The 16,874-nt window shown below is 40.8% G+C and overlaps 1 protein-coding gene across 1 annotated transcript; it reads left to right on the top strand.

Moving 5' to 3' along the window:
• Window positions 1-5,176: 5,176 nt before the first annotated feature.
• Window positions 5,177-16,585, top strand: LOC141416734 (uncharacterized). The gene is made up of 5 exons (XM_074054025.1): window positions 5,177-6,970; window positions 10,403-10,513; window positions 11,535-12,188; window positions 13,169-14,175; window positions 15,100-16,585. Exons 1-4 carry the CDS (start codon window positions 6,892-6,894, stop codon window positions 13,858-13,860), a joined length of 1,536 nt encoding a protein of 511 aa, XP_073910126.1. The 5' UTR covers window positions 5,177-6,891; the 3' UTR covers window positions 13,861-14,175; window positions 15,100-16,585.
• The last annotated feature ends 289 nt before the right edge of the window (window positions 16,586-16,874 follow it).

The raw sequence follows: 16,874 nt of genomic DNA on the forward strand, positions 1-16,874 counted from the left end.
TTGGTCATTTATTCTTTTTTGTTACTGAGTGATATTCCACAGTGTGGTTAGACTACCCTAAGTTTCACCATTCACTTGTAAGTTGACATTTGATTTGTTCACATTTTTTGGAAATACAGCTGCTGTCTTTGTGGGCAATAATGCTTTCATTTTCTCGGGTACATTTTTCCCAGTAAAATCTGTTTTTTATGTTATAGGCTTATGTTTACACTTGTCATCACGTGACAAACTAAGTGGGTGTGCCCGTTTACATCCGCCTACCAGAGTGAGTGTGTTGCAGTTGCTTTATATGCTGAATTATGTGCCTTATATGTCTAGGTGTTTCAGGGATTTTATCATAAAGGGATGTTGATGTTTTACAAGGTATTTTTTTGCATCTGTTGAGATGCTCACGTGATTTTTATTCACAATATATCACATAAACTGATTGGCATATATTAAATCATCCTTCCTTCCTGGAAAGAAACCAACTTGTTTATGGTGTACGATGTTTCTGTTGTGTAGTTGAATTTATTTTGCAGCAGTCAGTTATAATTTTTGTGTGGGTGTTCATCAAGTATATCGTACCGTTATTTGCTTCTTTTTTCCCTTTCCTTGGCGTGTTTTGGCATTAAGATAACACTTGTTCATAAAATGGGTGTAGTAGCATTCCTTGTCTTTGTGTTTTATGGAATAAGTTGAGGACCCTGGGTATTAGTTCTTCTTTAAAGGTCTCTTAAAATTGAATAGTGAACCTGTCTGACACTCAGCTTTTCTTTCTGGGGAGATTATTATTGCTTTGATGTGATTGCTCGTGGTAGAGCTGGTTAGCGGGTGTGTTTCCTCCTGTTTCAGTTTTTGCATGTCACACACATTTAGAAACTCACCCATTTCTTCTAGATTTTGTTTCTATTAGAATGTCAGTTTACAAAGTAGTCCCTAATGATCCTTGAAATTTTGCTGGCTTTGATAGTAGCACCCTCTTGCATTTCTTGTTTTATGAAGTTGTGTGTCCTGACTCTGCCTAGGGCAGGGTTTGGGGGCTTAAGGCAGGGAGGCATTCTGTCTTCAGACATACTGGCTGAGGTCCAGAATCAGGTCAAGGGCAGCTCCCTTGGGTCCTTTGCTCACTAGCTAGGGAGGACAGGGGTTTAAATGGCTGTCAGCTGTGGCACCTGTGCCCTGGGGTTGGTTGACTTGCTGTGAGGTCAGTGCGAGCCAGACCACAGATTGAGGTACAGTGTGGGTCACTATTGGGAGATCATGCCTGAGAATATGTGTGTGTGGGAGAATGTGGGTGTACAAGTTTGACAGTGAGAGTGAGAGTGTGGTTGCGAGAGGGAGTGACTATGAGTGTGAGTGTAATTGTGTGTGACAGTGTATGAGAGTGAGCGTGAGTGCAAAGGAGTGACTGAGTGTGAGGGTAAAAGCGTGTGTGACTGCAAGAGTGAGCATGATTGCACGGGAGTGGCTGAGTATGGGTGTGTTTGTAAATTTGTGTACATTTGCTTGCGTGATCGTGTGGAAGAGTGAATGTGAGGTAAGTGTGTGCACTCTTGCATGTGTCAGTATGCAAGAGTGAGAAAGTATGAGCATAAATGTGTGTGTTAGTAGACAAGTGTGAATGAGTGAGGGTGCATATCGGTGTGCGAGTGTAAGGGTGTGTTGTTAGAGTGTGGAAGAGTGTGTGAGGGTCGGCCTCTGTTTCAGAGTGAATGACTGAGGTTGTGTGTGATTGGTAATGTGCAAATGTGCGAGAATATCCATGAGTGGAAGAGTTTGTACGAGTGTGGTTTAAATGTTTGTGTGTGACCATGTGCCAGAGCGTGCTTGAGTGTGTGTGCCCGCAGGGGGCAGATCAAGAGTGAGTGAGATTGTAAATATGTGTTTGCTTGAGTGTTATGATAGTGTGCAAGATGGACTGTGAGACAGGTGTTCTAGAGTGAGTGACTGAATATGAGCATGAGCGTCAGTGTGTGCATGTAATGTGTGTGTGAGACAGTGTGCCAGAGTGTGAGTGTTAGAGTATGTGTGAGTGCAAATGTGTGTGACTGTGAAAGTGAGTGAGTGTAAATGTGTGAGTGTGTCTGGCTGCAGTAGTGGATGGGGGCTGCCTGGTCAGCACTATGCTGGTCCAGCCTGATGCTGCCACAATTGGCAAGGAGCTGTGGATGGGTGTGGGCCTCCTGCTGCTCTGGTTGCTTTTGCTTACTTGCTTCCTAATCACAGTAAGGAGGAAACAGACCCGCGTATTTATGCATCACAGGAATCCAGCCAGAGCCTCCCTGAAGTGCTCGTGACCTTAAAGACGGATCTTTCTTCTCATAGATGGACACGCATTGCCCTCCAGCCCTGCTAGGAAGTCTCTCTGCAACATCATGAATGTCATCCTTCCCATTTCAGGGTAGTTGTCTTCCTGCAATGAAAGTGACCTCAATGGAGGTGATGGCAGATGCTCCAAGAAGAAAAGGCTGCAAGGTGGAAACTGCAGAAAAAGTCACAAGTTTCAGTTGTACAGGTGGGTCTTGTTTTCCTTTTCCCTGAAGTAGCTGTTTAAAACTGCATTTTGAAAGTAAAGCACACTGTTTAAATCATAATTTTCTTGAACTTCCTGCTGACATTCCTGGTGAAATGTGGTTTGGGGCAAAGGTTTTTAACACTGCTGTCCCAAACAGTTTGTGTCTTGGTGTCACGTTCCTGATGGAAAGGCAGAAGTAGGAAGTAACATTGTGTATAGTTTACTCTTTTTTTATTACTGAGTGAAATTCCATGAGGTTCCTGATGGGAAGGCAGAAGTAGGAAGTAACATTGTGTCTAGTTGTTTACTCTTTGTTATTACTGAGTGAAATTCCATGTTGTGAGTATAGTACACTTAGTTTAGCCATTCACTGGTAAGTTGACATTTAGTTTGTTCGCATTTCTTGACATACAAGTGCTGTCTTTGTGGGAAATAATGCTTTCATTTTCTCTTGGATGCATACATACAAGTAGAACCCCTTGGTGATTAGATAGGCCTAAGTTTACAATTGTGGTCACCTGCCAAACTTTAGTGTGTGTACCAGTTTACATCCACGTAAGTGAATTGAATGTTTTTCAGTTGCTTTAAATTCACTGTCCTAGCAATGCCAGTTGATGTATGGTGGTATGCATTGGTTTTTCAAACTTTCATTTTCCGTGTGACTCTAGATACCCAGTATTCGTTCATGAGTTCGGTAGAACTCTTTTGGGGTCCAGACAGAAAGCAAAGAACAAAATTTCTCCTTATTTTTTTTTTTTTTGGCTCTACTGGGGTTTGAAATCAGGGACTACACGTTGATCCACTTTACCAGCCCTTTTTTTGTGATTGTTTTTTTTAGATAGGTTCTCACAAACAGCTTGCCTGGGCTTGCTTTGCAACGTGATCCTCCTAATCTCTGCCTCTTCCTCTCCTCTGTCTCTGGTCACCCAAATTTATCGTTATGTTCTATATTTGTTAAGGCCAGATTCTCTATCTATCCCTTTTTGCTACTGTGGCTCTGTAGTTCAATTTAAAGTCAGGTATTTTGATACCACCAACAGTGCTTTAATCATTTATGATACTTTTGACTACCCACTATCTTTTGTGCTTCACAGATGAACTTTAGAATTGATTTTTCCATTTCTGTGAAACATGACAGTAGAATTTCATGGCCATATCATTGTCTCTGTAGGTTGCTTTTATTAGTATATCCATTTTAACAATTGTTATTTTGCCCAACAGTGAAGGTCATAGTTCTTTGCCTTTTGTAGGGTTTCCTCAGTTTCTTTTGTCATATGTTTCTTTTGTATCCTGCTACTTTGACAACATTTCTTATCAGATCCAAGAGATTTTTGGTGGAGTACTCAGGGTCTTTTAAGCGTTAGCTCAGATCATCTGTAAATAAGCATAATTTGACTTCTCGCTTTCCTACACATTTCTTTGTGTGTCCTTACTGCACTTCATTAAGAGTATAGAGAGTGCACTCTCCTTCTAGTTCTCACCTATAGAAAATGCTTTCAGATTTTTCCCGTTCAGGAAGATTTTGGCTTTCCCTGTATCATGTAGACTCAGTACGCTGAAGTAGGTGCACATCCATTTCCCTCAGTGTCTATTCTGGAGCCTTCTTGGCATTCAGTTGGGGCACTTTGCTCTTATTCATGTGGCTTGCACTACTGCACCAGCCTCCATTCACTCTCCCATTCACTTATAACTCCCACTTCCCATCAATGCCAATATCAAGAATAGTTTCCAGAAGCGTTTTCCTGATAAGACTGCAAAAGGCAATTGAGACGTGTAATTTTGTGCTTATGAAAGGCAACAAGGGAAGGAAATCAAATGTAATGAGTTTCACCACTAAAATTAAGTCAAATGTGGAAACATTTACATGGAGTACTTGCTCAAACTAAATTATGTGTTTTGAATGTATTCAGTTTGGCTTTTATCATATTTTCCGTGCTAAATTCTGACACCTCAGGAAAAGTTAGACAGCAATTTTATACCCATAATTTTTATGAAAATAGTTACAATCAAGTGTTTACTTGCGTTACTGAGTTTTGACAATCATTCATGAAGTGTATTCAGGTTTGTATTATTTGTTCCTCAACTCCATAGGACTGCCACAACTTTAAGATGAAGAACATGGGATGTAGTTCAACTTGTTGCCAAAACTTCAATAAGAACAGTTTTGACATCAAACTTTTTTATCCTAAGCCCGTTATCTTCAACCAATTTCCTTTATATTTGTAATTCCCACCGCAGGCAGGTCATAACAGGAACTAACTTCACTGATCTTTGTCATATTGAATACATTCAATAAATAGACATGGTGGGATTTTAGTGTGGACTGGGAGAGAGGATTTGGGGTGTTAGTTCTTACATATTTCTCTTGCTTAGCTTGTTCTCTGGCCTTTATTCTATCCCTTACCAGTTGTCATAGGCAAAGGGCAGGTAGACAAATAGGGAAAAGGGAAATTCAATCTTCTTTTCTCCTTCTGTTTTTTTTTTCTTCATGTTCTGTCTTGCACATTCTTTTGACAGTTTTGATTGCATTTGTACAGATTGGATGTTACAATAGGGTATGAAGTTGGTTATGGTTATCAAGCTTCCTCGAGAGCTGGCTTCAAGCAAGAACTGTTCAGTCTTCAACCTCTACAAATTCAGCTGGTCAAGAGCGTTAAAAAGCTAAGTATTACTAAAAATCCCACAGGTGGCTCATTGAGCTAAGAATTTTTCATGCTGTTAATATATTATTTGCTAGGAATGACGCTAGTGAGTTTATACACTGTTATATTGAAGGAAGTGCTCAAAAGAGGATGCAGCTTTTCCTAGGCCAAGACAAGTCCAGTTCAGCTTCATGTTACTTTAGTAAGGAGATCCTTTCCACACTCTCTAGTCATAGGATTAGGTAGTCTGGGCTTTTCCATAACCTTTTCTCTTCACACATTGTGACTAGTATTTACTCTGTTGTGAAAAGAAATGAAATGACCTATGTAAGTGTAAGCAAAAGTATTCTTTGCTAGTACGTTCCGTTCTGAGATGCATTGTATCTTCTCCTAAAATAATGAATATCATCCTACTAAATGTCCTTAATAAAGTGAGATTATAGACATAGGCTACTTGCATATTTTACTTTATAAAATGTTGGCTCGTTGTTCTTCAGTACAGCTGTAGAAGTCAGTACTTCATTTTAGATCATGAGGAGTCCTCAGTTCACCCGTATCCTTTTCATCCATTAGAATAATTTGATCCCTTTATCTTTACCAGTTGATAGAATATCAGTTTTGTTTTAATTTTAGTTTTTCTAGTAGCATACAAAGCTGAGAATTCCTTGATAAATGTGCCTATTGTGCCGTTGTCATGATGAATGGGAATATTCAAAAGCAGGGCCAGTGGAGGGTGTAGGAGACTTTTTGAGTGCAAGGTCCTGCCTTGGGTATAATGATAACTACTAAGGCTGAGAGTAAACACGTATTAACCCTAAAAGATGCGGTGCATGCTGTAATGGGTGTGAGGCATAATGAAATCATCTGAGAGTTCAAACTATCTAGGACCTAGATATTTCCTGAAGGCAGACTGGACTTGGAGCATAATCCCTCAGAGTGAGACCTTCAAACTTGACAAAAGCAGAATTGCTGACAAAGGCCCACTATGAAGCTCAGGGTACTCTCTTCTCCCAACCATGAGGAAGTGATGAAGGAGAGTGACAAAAGGCAGGTCTGGTTTTGAAGATACATGTGTGTGTTCCCAGTAGGAGGGGGAAGCTAATAAAGACAAGTTGTTTAGATTTATAATTCATTCTCAATTCTGCTCCTGTATTTCAACATGCAGCTCACATATGTTTCTTCATAATTCAGACACTTTTAATAAGATGTAACATGTGTTATCATCTGTGGCACAAGCATGGTTGTGAGCCTACTGCACCTGAGCACTTCCACATCCTCACTGTTGGGGACATTTAGTAATGCACTACCCCTTGATACATAAAGGGGTTTCTTCTGTTTAGTGCGTGTGATCTATTTTCTAGTTTTATTATCAAGCAAGGTATAAAACTTCATGTTAATTTCATTTGGATAAACGATTTCTCTTGTCACTGTTCCTCATCACTTCCCCATTCATTAAGTGAAGATAACACTTTGCTTCGCAACCCCTGAAGGTTTTACCACCCCCTGCAGTGCTGTGAGCAATGGTCTGGTCCTTGGACTGTAGTGATGTCATCAATAGGTCATAGAACACTGCTGAGGCCTTAGAGATAACTGTTATTTTGTCCTGAGCACTGGTCAGGACAGTGGTGAAGAGATCATTTCTCATGTGATTTGTTCTCTGTGTTCAAATTTCATTATTTGTCGTTTTTTACTACCTTTCTTGAAGTGAAGTTTCAATAACCTGATTCAAGGAACTCTCCAAAGAGTTCAACCATGAATCCAAAAGAAAAGAGGAAGTATCTGGAAAAGAGGTCCTCTCCTCAAACTCTACGAAGAGCAAAGAAGTCAAGAGGTATGTGCTTGAATGTTCTTTAGGCATAAGGAAGATTTCTAGTTTGTGGTGGAGGAGGGGAGGAGAGAAAGATTTAAAGGAGAGAAGAAAAGATTAAAGAAGGAAGGGACAGAGACAAATGTGTATATACTGGTCTTTCTGAGGACCCAGATAGTCTGAGAGAAAAAAAAAGTTTCAGAGGACCTATGTCTTAGCACTGTGACTTAGTGCCCAGGTTATCTATGCATAGTTATTCTAGATTACTGTGTCAGAGACATAGTGAATGGTTAGTGTAGAGTAATTTTTTCTTTAAAATTTTCTATATAAAGCATCTCCTTTCATATGATTTCTGCCTTAAGGGCACAATGAAGGAAATTATGTTGTTATAAACTTTCTAATAGTACTTTTTCCTTTTAATGAAGAATAAACTGTGGTTCACTGGCTCAAGAAGTAAAACTTTACCTAGCAAGTAGTGCTAGGTTCTGAGAAGAAGAAAGGAGTGTTTGGTTCATAGAAACATTGAGACAATGGCTGAAAAAAATTTAAAACTGTATAGAGATGAGTTAAGTATAAAGAAGAAAGAATTTATTTACTCAGGAGTAAAACCTAACTTCTTGTTTAAGACTGTGAAGATGTAAATATGGGGCTTCTTTGTGAAATGAAACCAACCATCTAATCCTGGTGGCTGAATTAAGGAGATAAGATTTGGCCTCTTCTGGAAAAATGGGACATTAGCAGTTATGGTTTCCATGGAGATGAACGGCAAAAAGTAACTCCTGTGAGGTTGGCCCATTGCTCAAGAGGTGGGAGGGGGACAGAATCGAGCCAGCCCCAAGATTAGAGAGTGGCTTACATTTCTGAAGATAATCTTAATATTTCTATCAACGACTGGGGCTTGTGCATTTTCTGATGGTCCTTTTGGAGAGGGGGCCTATGATATTGTCTTCAATCAACCTTAAATAAAATTAGAACATACTTGAAGATGCTCTTGAATGTAAATGATGAGACCTAGAAAGCACGCACTTATTCTTATTCACATAGAAAACACTTCAGTAGGCTAGGGGAAGATAAATATCAACAGCTAATGTAATTGTCCACTTAACTGTATCCCAGATAAGATTATTTGCCTCTCAAAATCATTAGATTTTGAAGTTGGTAAACCCCAGCTTCATTAGAGTGTACCAGCCTGTAGTAATGAGTACTGATTAATATACTTGTTGCTTTAGTAACAATTCAGAGGATACATCAAGTCAGTGCGGCAAGTGTCCTCCTTGAGATAATTTGTGGGCTGGGACTGAAGGAAATCTTGTCATTGTTAATACAGAGCTCTCAAAGAGCTCCTGGTTTATTGACACCCCATCAGCTAAAGAAGAGCGTGAGGAGATAGAGGAATATATAGACTTTGCTGACAGATCACTTTCACTCATTTCTTTTTTTTTCCCTTTTATTATTCATATGTGCATACAAGGCTTGGGTCATTTCTCCCCTCTGCCCCCACCCCCTCCCTTACCACCCACTCCACCCCCTCCTTCTCCCCCCCACCCCCTCAATACCCAGCAGAAACTATTTTGCCCTTATTTCTAATTTTGTTGTAGAGAGAGTATAAGCAATAATAGGAAGGAACAAGGGTTTTTGCTGGCTGAGATAAGGATAGCTATACAGGGCATTGACTCACATTGATTTCCTGTGCGTGGGTGTTACCTTCTAGGTTAATTCTTTTTGATCTAACCTTTTCTCTAGTTCCTCTTTCCCTTTTCCTATTGGCCTCAGTTGCTTTTAAGGTATCTGCTTCAGTTTCTCTGCGTTAAGGGCAACAAATGCTAGCCAATATTTTAGGTGTCTTACCTATCCTCACCCCCCTCCCTTGTGTGCTCTCGCTTTTATCATGTGCTCATAGTCCGATCCCATTGTTGTGTTTGCCCTTGATCTAATGTCCACATATGAGGGAGAACATACAATTTTTGGTCTTTTGGGCCAGGCTAACCTCACTCAGAATGATGTTCTCCAATTCCATCCATTTACCACCGAATGATAACATTTCGTTCTTCTTCATGGCTGCATAAAACTCCATTGTGTATAGATACCACATTTTCTTAATCCATTCGTCAGTGGTAAGGCATCTTGGCTGTTTCCATAACTTGGCTATTGTGAATAGTGCTGCAGTAAACATGGGTGTGCAGGTGCCTCTGGAGTAACCTGTGTCACAGTCTTTTGGGTCTATCCCCAAGAGTGGTATTGCTGGATCAAATGGTAGATCGATGTCTAGCTTTTTAAGTAGCCTCCAAATTTTTTTTCCAGAGTGGTTGTACTAGTTTACATTCCCACCAACAGTGTAAGAGGGTTCCTTTTTCCCCGCATCCTCGCCAACACCTGTTGTTGGTGGTGTTGCTGATGATGGCTATTCTAACAGGGGTGAGGTGGAATCTTAGCGTGGTTTTAATTTGTATTTCCTTTATTGCTAGAGATGGTGAGCATTTTTTCATGTGTTTTTTTGCCATTTGAATTTCTTCTTTTGAGAAAGTTCTGTTTTGTTCACTTGCCCATTTCTTTATTGGTTCATTAGTTTTGGGAGAATTTAGTTTTTTAAGTTCCCTATATATATTCTGGTTATCAGTCCTTTGATGTATAGTTGGCAAATATTTTCTCCCACTCTGTGGGTGTTCTCTTCAATTTAGAGACCATTTCTTTTGATGAACAGAAGCTTTTTAGCGTTATGAGGTCCCATTTATCTATGCTATCTCTTAGTTGCTGTGCTGCTGGGGTTTCGTTGAGAAAGTTCTTACCTATACCTACTAACTCCAGAGTATTTCCTACTCTTTCCTGTATCAACTTTAGAGTTTGGGGTCTGATAATAAGATCCTTGATCCATTTTGAGTTAATCTTGGTATAGGGTGATATACATTGATCTAGTTTCAGTTTTTTGTAGACTGCTAACCAGTTTTCCCAGCAGTTTTTGTTGAAGAGGCTGCTATTTCTCCATCGTATATTTTTAGCTCCTTGGTCAAAGACAAGTTGGTTATAGTTGTGTGGCTTCATATCTGGGTCCTCTATTCTGTTCCACTGGTCTTCATGTCTGTTTTTGTGCCAGTACCATGCTGTTTTTATTGTTATTGCTTTGTAATATAGTTTGAAGTCAGGTATTGACTTTCACTCATTTCTACTGCAGACAACTTAATGAAATGATCAGAGTTACCTACCAGGAAGCATGCTACTCATAATATAGTAAAATATCCAGATCAAAAGGGGATAGCTCCATTACAAATGACTCATTGTACAAACAGTGTCACTCATAACATGTACTGTCACAACAAATGCTACTCAACATTTAAAATGGTAATAGTAGGCACCAGTTAAGATTATAATTTTCATGAGGACAGATGCCATTTGTATTATTGTAATGGCACTTGTTGCATGGAAAAAAGTCACATATCTGATTTTCTTTCTCTTTTCCAGTGATCTTAGAGGGATGCTCTCCACCGTGTGGACCCTCAGGGTTGGCCCAAGGCCACAGACAGACAGAAGGGGACTCAGAATGCATTCCCATGGACAAGCTCATTCACAAAGGTATGGGGTAAGGGAGAGGTGATGCTGAGGAAGGATCAGGTGCAAAAGTGAGGCAGAAGGACAGACTAAAATTGGAACCAAGCTCCTTTAGTCAGCAACTGACACAAACAACCCCTTCTCTCTAGGACTGTCCAGAGTCTCTGTCCCCAGAAGTGCACCAGATGCATTTAGGCAGAGGCTCCTAAAGGATACGGATAGGAAGGTTTCTGAAATCCAAGAAAAATGTGGAGGCTTATTTCCAGAAGAGGAATCTGTGCTAATCTGTGACATCTTCATAGGAACATCTAATAGTATCATGCCCAGTTCCTTATTTTTATCTACATATCTGTCTATCTAGTTAGTTAGCTATCGTCTGTTCATATTTACATCTACACCTGCCTCTCTGTGTGTATAAAAATAAATATGTCCACACAGAATAGTTCTTCTTAAAACTTTTACTCCATATTCCTTACTTGCACAATTTCTCGTGTGGAACTTAAGTTGATAATAATAATATATGATCTTTAGTTATTATATATCATAATTGAAGTAGAGTTCATGTTCTTAATAGTCTGTATATATCTCCAAAATCATCCTATGTAAACTATCGTATCCCACTGACATTCACCGCACACACAGATCTAACAGCTTTTTTTGTGCTTGTTATACTGGGGATTGAACGCTGGTGTCATGCATGCTAAGAACACACTCTATCACTCGAACTATACCCCAACCATTCTGTTGTTGAGGTATAGTCTCACTAACTGTCTGGGTTACGTTGAAGTCATAATCCTCCTGCCTCTGCCTCTTACATAACTGGCTTTACAGCTGTGAACCACCACACCCTGGAACTTAACAAGTGTTTACTTTTATTTTGGAGTTTTGAATGCATAAATCACCTTACTTTGTGTGAGAGGAAAGCCCACAGGTGATAACACTGTCTCAAAATATCCACTCACCATGTCTGTTTTTGAGTGTCACAGACTCAAGTTTATACCATCTCTCCATTCTTTTGTTATTGTTGTGTGATTTCATTCTCCAGAATTTCACAAGTCTCAAGAGGATGGTCCTAAGAAACGTGTCACGGTCCCAGCATGGGATCCATCTGCAGGAGAGGACTCCTCCTCCTCAGTCTATTTCTGCGGTGTCTCCACCTCTCGAGAGGATGGTGCTAAGAAACCTATCATGGTCCCATCATGCAGTCTAGATGAAGGAGAGAGTTCCTCTGCCTCGGTCTACTTCTGTGGTGTCCTCAAGTCTGCAGAGGATGCTCCTAGGAAACCTGTCATGGTTCCATCACGATGTCTAGATGCAGGAGAGAGTTCTTCTGCCTCAGTCTGTTTCTGTGGTGTCCTCAAGTCTGCAGACGATGCTTCTAGGAAACCTGTCATGGTTCCATCACGGAGTCTAGATACAGGAGAGAGTTCTTCTGCCTCAGTCTGTTTCTGTGGTATCCTCAAGTCTGCAGACAATGCTGCTAGAAAACCTGTCATGGTGCCATCATGGAATCCAGATGCAGGAGAAAGTTCCTCTGCCTCGGTCTATTTCTGTGGTGTCTCCAAATCTCGAGAAGATCCTCCTAAGAAATCTGTCACAGTCCCACTATGGAATCCAGCGGCAAGCGAGAATTCTTCTGCCTCCGTCTATTTCTGTGGCATTTCTTCTGGAAACAAGATCACTCCTGTTGAGAAGGATGGTAAGGCAGATGCAAAGATGGGTTTTCAGTTTGGGCAGGAGGGTCAGCTGAGCTGATCATGCATCCACTATTCACATCACCTTCCCTCATCTATGGGAAAGGGTGTTTGGGCTGAGGGATTAAGTTAAACTGAGGTCTCTACAAAAGGATAGTGGTAATGCCCTTCAAGGACAAGATACAGTTTCTCTTCTCACAGTTCCGTGAGAATATTGAGACAGCTGAGGGGGTGGGAGTGGACAGTATTGAGATGGAGTGGGGGCAGGGGTGATCAGAGTGGCACAAACTCAAGCTCCCACAATCACATACTGTGCCCCTTCATAGAGCCCATTACTCCTTTCCTTTTGCTTATTATCTCACACAAACATGTCTTCTCTCCCCATCTGTCTTTACTGTCCACTATTGACATTCCCTAAGAATAAACTTCCACCTGCCTACAGTCCTTATTCCTGCATATAACCATTTGGCAATTCACTGGTTCTCACCTAATCCCATAAAAATATCCCCTCAGCTAGATAGTGTATTTTAACTCCCCAGCACTAGCCCGAACTGCCGAAAATTCAGGTGCCCTAAAGAGGAAGCACTTTTACACACAGATCTTCTCAAACACTTGTCCCTTCATCAGTCATGACTTCAACCCTTCATAAACACATACACACTTGCTCTGACATGTAAGTTCTCTTTACACTTAAGTGTTACTATCACATTGTTTAACAAACATCCTTAAGGCCATATGTGCTATGTTAACCTTAAGGCGCACACACGTATAGTCATCACTGTCTCCTTTCACCAGTACCAGAAACATTAACCCAATATGTAGAAGAACACACCTATAACTCCACACGGCACACCATAAATTCACATCCTTATTGCTGTACCTAACCTAATTCATATCACTTACAGAAGCTGGAACATCACAGGTATATGCGATTCCATTCTACATGCCCACACAAAATGATGATCTTCCAATTTTTCTCTCCTAGAAAGTCACAAATTACGTCCAGGTGCTCCATTTCGTGAATCCCACGGGATGCCTTTAAAAGATTTGACCGACCCAGAGTCTTCTTTGCCGTTTCCACTAGATTATATTGCAGCATATTTCGATAATCATCCCTGTACATCCTCAGCACCTACGGAATGGGATAGAGTCATGAAAGTTTACTATATGCGTGTCCAAATGAAAAGGGGTGTGGCTGTCTTACCAGACACAGAAGGATTGATGCCCCCCCAAAAGAAAATGAGAATAGAAGAGATAATGTTTCCTGAGAAGGCCCACACAGAAGCCTACCGCTCTTATGTGCCTACAATTGCACTCCTGGATGACAGCGAATTCAGCTTGGACCATGAAGCCCAAGAGGAAAAGGAGGAGGTGCACAGCCCCCCAGAACCAGTGGTGTGTAAGGAAAGTTCCAGGGCCAGAACACCTGAGTGGCTTGTGGCACTGGACCGTGGCTACAGGTGCATGGCCTGCTGTCGGGTCTTCCCCAACTTGGAGACCCTTCGGTATCACGTGGAGCATGGGATCAAGGAGGGCTTCAGCTGTCACGCTTTCCATGAGGCCTTCGCCTGCCTGATGGACAAGAAGAAGAAGCAGAAGAGGAGGAAGATGAAGACCTTCTTGAAGAAAGACAGACTTAGGAAGGAAAAGCTCTGTGACATGCGCGCATCCATATGAACATAAGCATTGTTTTTGGCCTCTAAATGACAGAATCAGACCAGACTCCACGGAAAGATCTTGAACTTCTCCAAACTGCCATGATCAGACTTGTTCATACAGACTTACCACCTTCAGTACTACCTACACACCCCCAGTAGGATCAGAGAGCCCTTTTTATTAATACTCACTGCTTTCTGCACAGGAAGGAAAAGACAGCAGTCCATGCCAAGTAGAAGAGCAAAATGTCCTAAGACATACCTCAGAACTCTTAACACCAGCATCACGTCTTCTCTCATTGGGAGTGGAAACTGCTGTGGGTAGACTTCAGAAGAGGTGAGCCCCCCAGGATAGGGAAACACCCCCAACACTTGAGATTTGGGCTTCTGAGAAGAGGTGGGACTAGTAGTAGAACACTTCACCGTAATCACTGAGAATTTTCTTCAGAATATGTGCATGATGGGAATGCTTAAGAGATGACAAAATAAGGAGAATGCACCCTACCCATGCCGTATGATAGGAGAGGACCCGGGACCTGTCTAGCAATTCCACAAAGCAAAGGAGGCCCATAGTACCTGGATAAATCATAGGCCATCAGAGCCACTCCCCCACTAGTTTTATTTGATGGCCTGCTGGATCCCTTTAGAGAGACACAGCACAAGGCAGAGACAGGCCTTTGTCCCTAAGGGAGGGTTTATGTGCAGCACAGTGGGTTGTATTAAGATTCTAATTTCCATTTTGTGATTCTCATACCTGCTTCAAACACTCAAATGTCCACAGCTAGTTGAATCTCATTTTTCCTTCCCCTAGGGAAAATTGTCCATGGTGTGAGTTCAAAGTAGGAAGGAGAAATAAAGGAGTAGAGGTTTCTCTTCATCTTTGACCATTTCTGACAAGTTTTAACAGGTTTCATTTCTTGAAGGACCTTTATATCCTTTCAAGAAACTTCATATGTTCTTGTTTCCCATTTTATTGTTTCTTTTTGTTATAGCACAAAGTATGTTTTTCTAAGTGACCAGAAGAGTGCAGTTACACACACAGCTGGAAAGACTGCACAAAGCTAGGTTCATACATACCACAGCAAATGAGACTATGTCTTCTTTAGTTAATTGGCAAACTTTCACATGTAATAGAACCTGGAAATTGTCCTGAGTGTTCTAGTGTTGCAGGAAATCCTGATGGGAGCTGAGCATCAGCCTCCACCAAGAGCAGAGGTGCTTTCCTCACTAAAGGATTCTTTCTGCTTTTGTTTTCTTGCAGAAACTTAGAGACACAGTGTCCCGAAGATTTCAAACGATGGCGTCCAGCCCACTGCTGTAGTCTGCCTAGAGGAGCACAACCCTCAGAAGCCAGAAAACATCAAGGCAAGGCGGGTCTGATGATAGACAGATCAGATCTCCTGTAGCTGCTCCCAGTGCCTTGGGAAAATGTGGTGCCGCTCTGAAGAAAGTTTCCACAAGAGCCCTGTGGAGCCCCAGGATCACTGGGATCACACCACCTTTGGAGGCTTGTGGAGAGACTTTCCTGTTACTATTAAGACCTCCTAGGTTGTCAGGACACACTAAGATACCTACAGGGTTGCCTTTGGAGAAGGCAACAGTATAGGTAGAAGGAACTTGGCCCAGTGGGATACAAACTTTTCATTCCTAAAGATATCACCAGTAGAACAAGCTATTGATGTATTTTTACACATCTTTTTCTATAAATGATTGCAAACCTTTCCTCATATCTTCATTTATTACACTTATTTGTATATTATTTGGTCAGAAGACAGACTTGTTACTGAGAGAGGGAAAAGGTAGTGGATACAAAAAACCCAAAACCCACCCCTTGACATGTCTGAGACAGTTCATGTGTGAATGCACAAACGCCTCTGACACAGTCACACTGGGAAAGCTATACCATGAAACAAATGTATCATTTGAGATAAATACTTGTATATAAGGGTATTCCCCAAACCATATGTAGTTTTAAGCTTAATAATGTTAGAAGTGTAAAAAAGACCAATTTTGGAAAATATTTGCACATTTAATTATTTACGCATGATTCATACTTAATTTGGTGTTCTTTAAAGATTAATTTTAATTTTTGTTTGCTGTTGCAACTCATATCATAGGGACCAAAACAAGAAAATGAAAATTGATAAAGAACCATATAGGAGAAGAAAATTGAAAGAATTAAACTTTCAAATAATGATCTCCATAAAATGTTTTCACAACTTCTAAAATCATTAAAGCTTAAAACTGCTTGATGATACTGGGACACGTATAGGAACATATATTTATCTGGAACATTATGTTATGTATTCTATTCTCTCTGTACACATTTGTGTAAGAAGGGCATGTGCACCCGTGTGCACACAAGCACATAGGGCCAAGAGGTGGGTAGTAATTGCTTTTGCTTTTATCTGTGAAGGAGTTTTTCCTTCCCTCTCTGATAAGAGTGCCACCGTCTTCCCCATCTGCGGGGACAAGTGAGTCAGACCAGACGAATGAGATCCATACTTAACTTGGGTTTTCCTTCACTTGGGGGTGAACATTTATGCATCCTGGATACATCTGTACTGAAAGCTTGGGCAGTTAGATGAGCTAGAGGTAGTGGGCGTTAGTGTGAGCTCAACTCTAAGGCCCATGAACCTCAGAGGCTGGTCTTGTTTCAATTCCTCTTTTTTGAAAATTCTGCTTCACTGTTACCTTAATTAACTGAATATCTCCTCTAAACATTCAATAAAGTTTTGTTTTATGTCCATTAGACTGAGTCAGTTAATTGTTGTTTGTCACATTATGTACCTTAATTGATGCAGATTAGATTTAATAAGGTGATTTCTTTCATTTAAATAGAAATGATAAATTCCCCAACGGGGTAGCGCATTATAGTCCACAGACTTTATACCGGAAAAGTATTGTTAAGCTCAGTGGATGCGATATGATTGATTGGGGAGATGATTTAAGCATGTTCAGGTGTAAAAATGAAATGACTGGTCTTCCCTACAGTAAGGTGTGAATGTAATTCCATAAGGAATGCAAGCCTCACCT

This window comes from Castor canadensis, chromosome 14, assembly GCF_047511655.1.
Source record: "Castor canadensis chromosome 14, mCasCan1.hap1v2, whole genome shotgun sequence".
Lineage (NCBI taxonomy): Eukaryota > Metazoa > Chordata > Mammalia > Rodentia > Castoridae > Castor > Castor canadensis.

What these genes read in the sequence shown, in the direction of transcription:
- LOC141416734 (XM_074054025.1), top strand. Translation starts at nt 6,892, where the DNA reads ATGAATCCAAAAGAAAAGAGGAAGTATCTGGAAAAGAGGTCCTCTCCT. An exon ending in GGACAAGCTCATTCACAAAG is followed by an intron (nt 10,514 to 11,534) that starts GTATGGGGTAAG and finishes TTCATTCTCCAG; the next exon opens with AATTTCACAAGTCTCAAGAG. An exon ending in CACTCCTGTTGAGAAGGATG is followed by an intron (nt 12,189 to 13,168) that starts GTAAGGCAGATG and finishes TTTCTCTCCTAG; the next exon opens with AAAGTCACAAATTACGTCCA.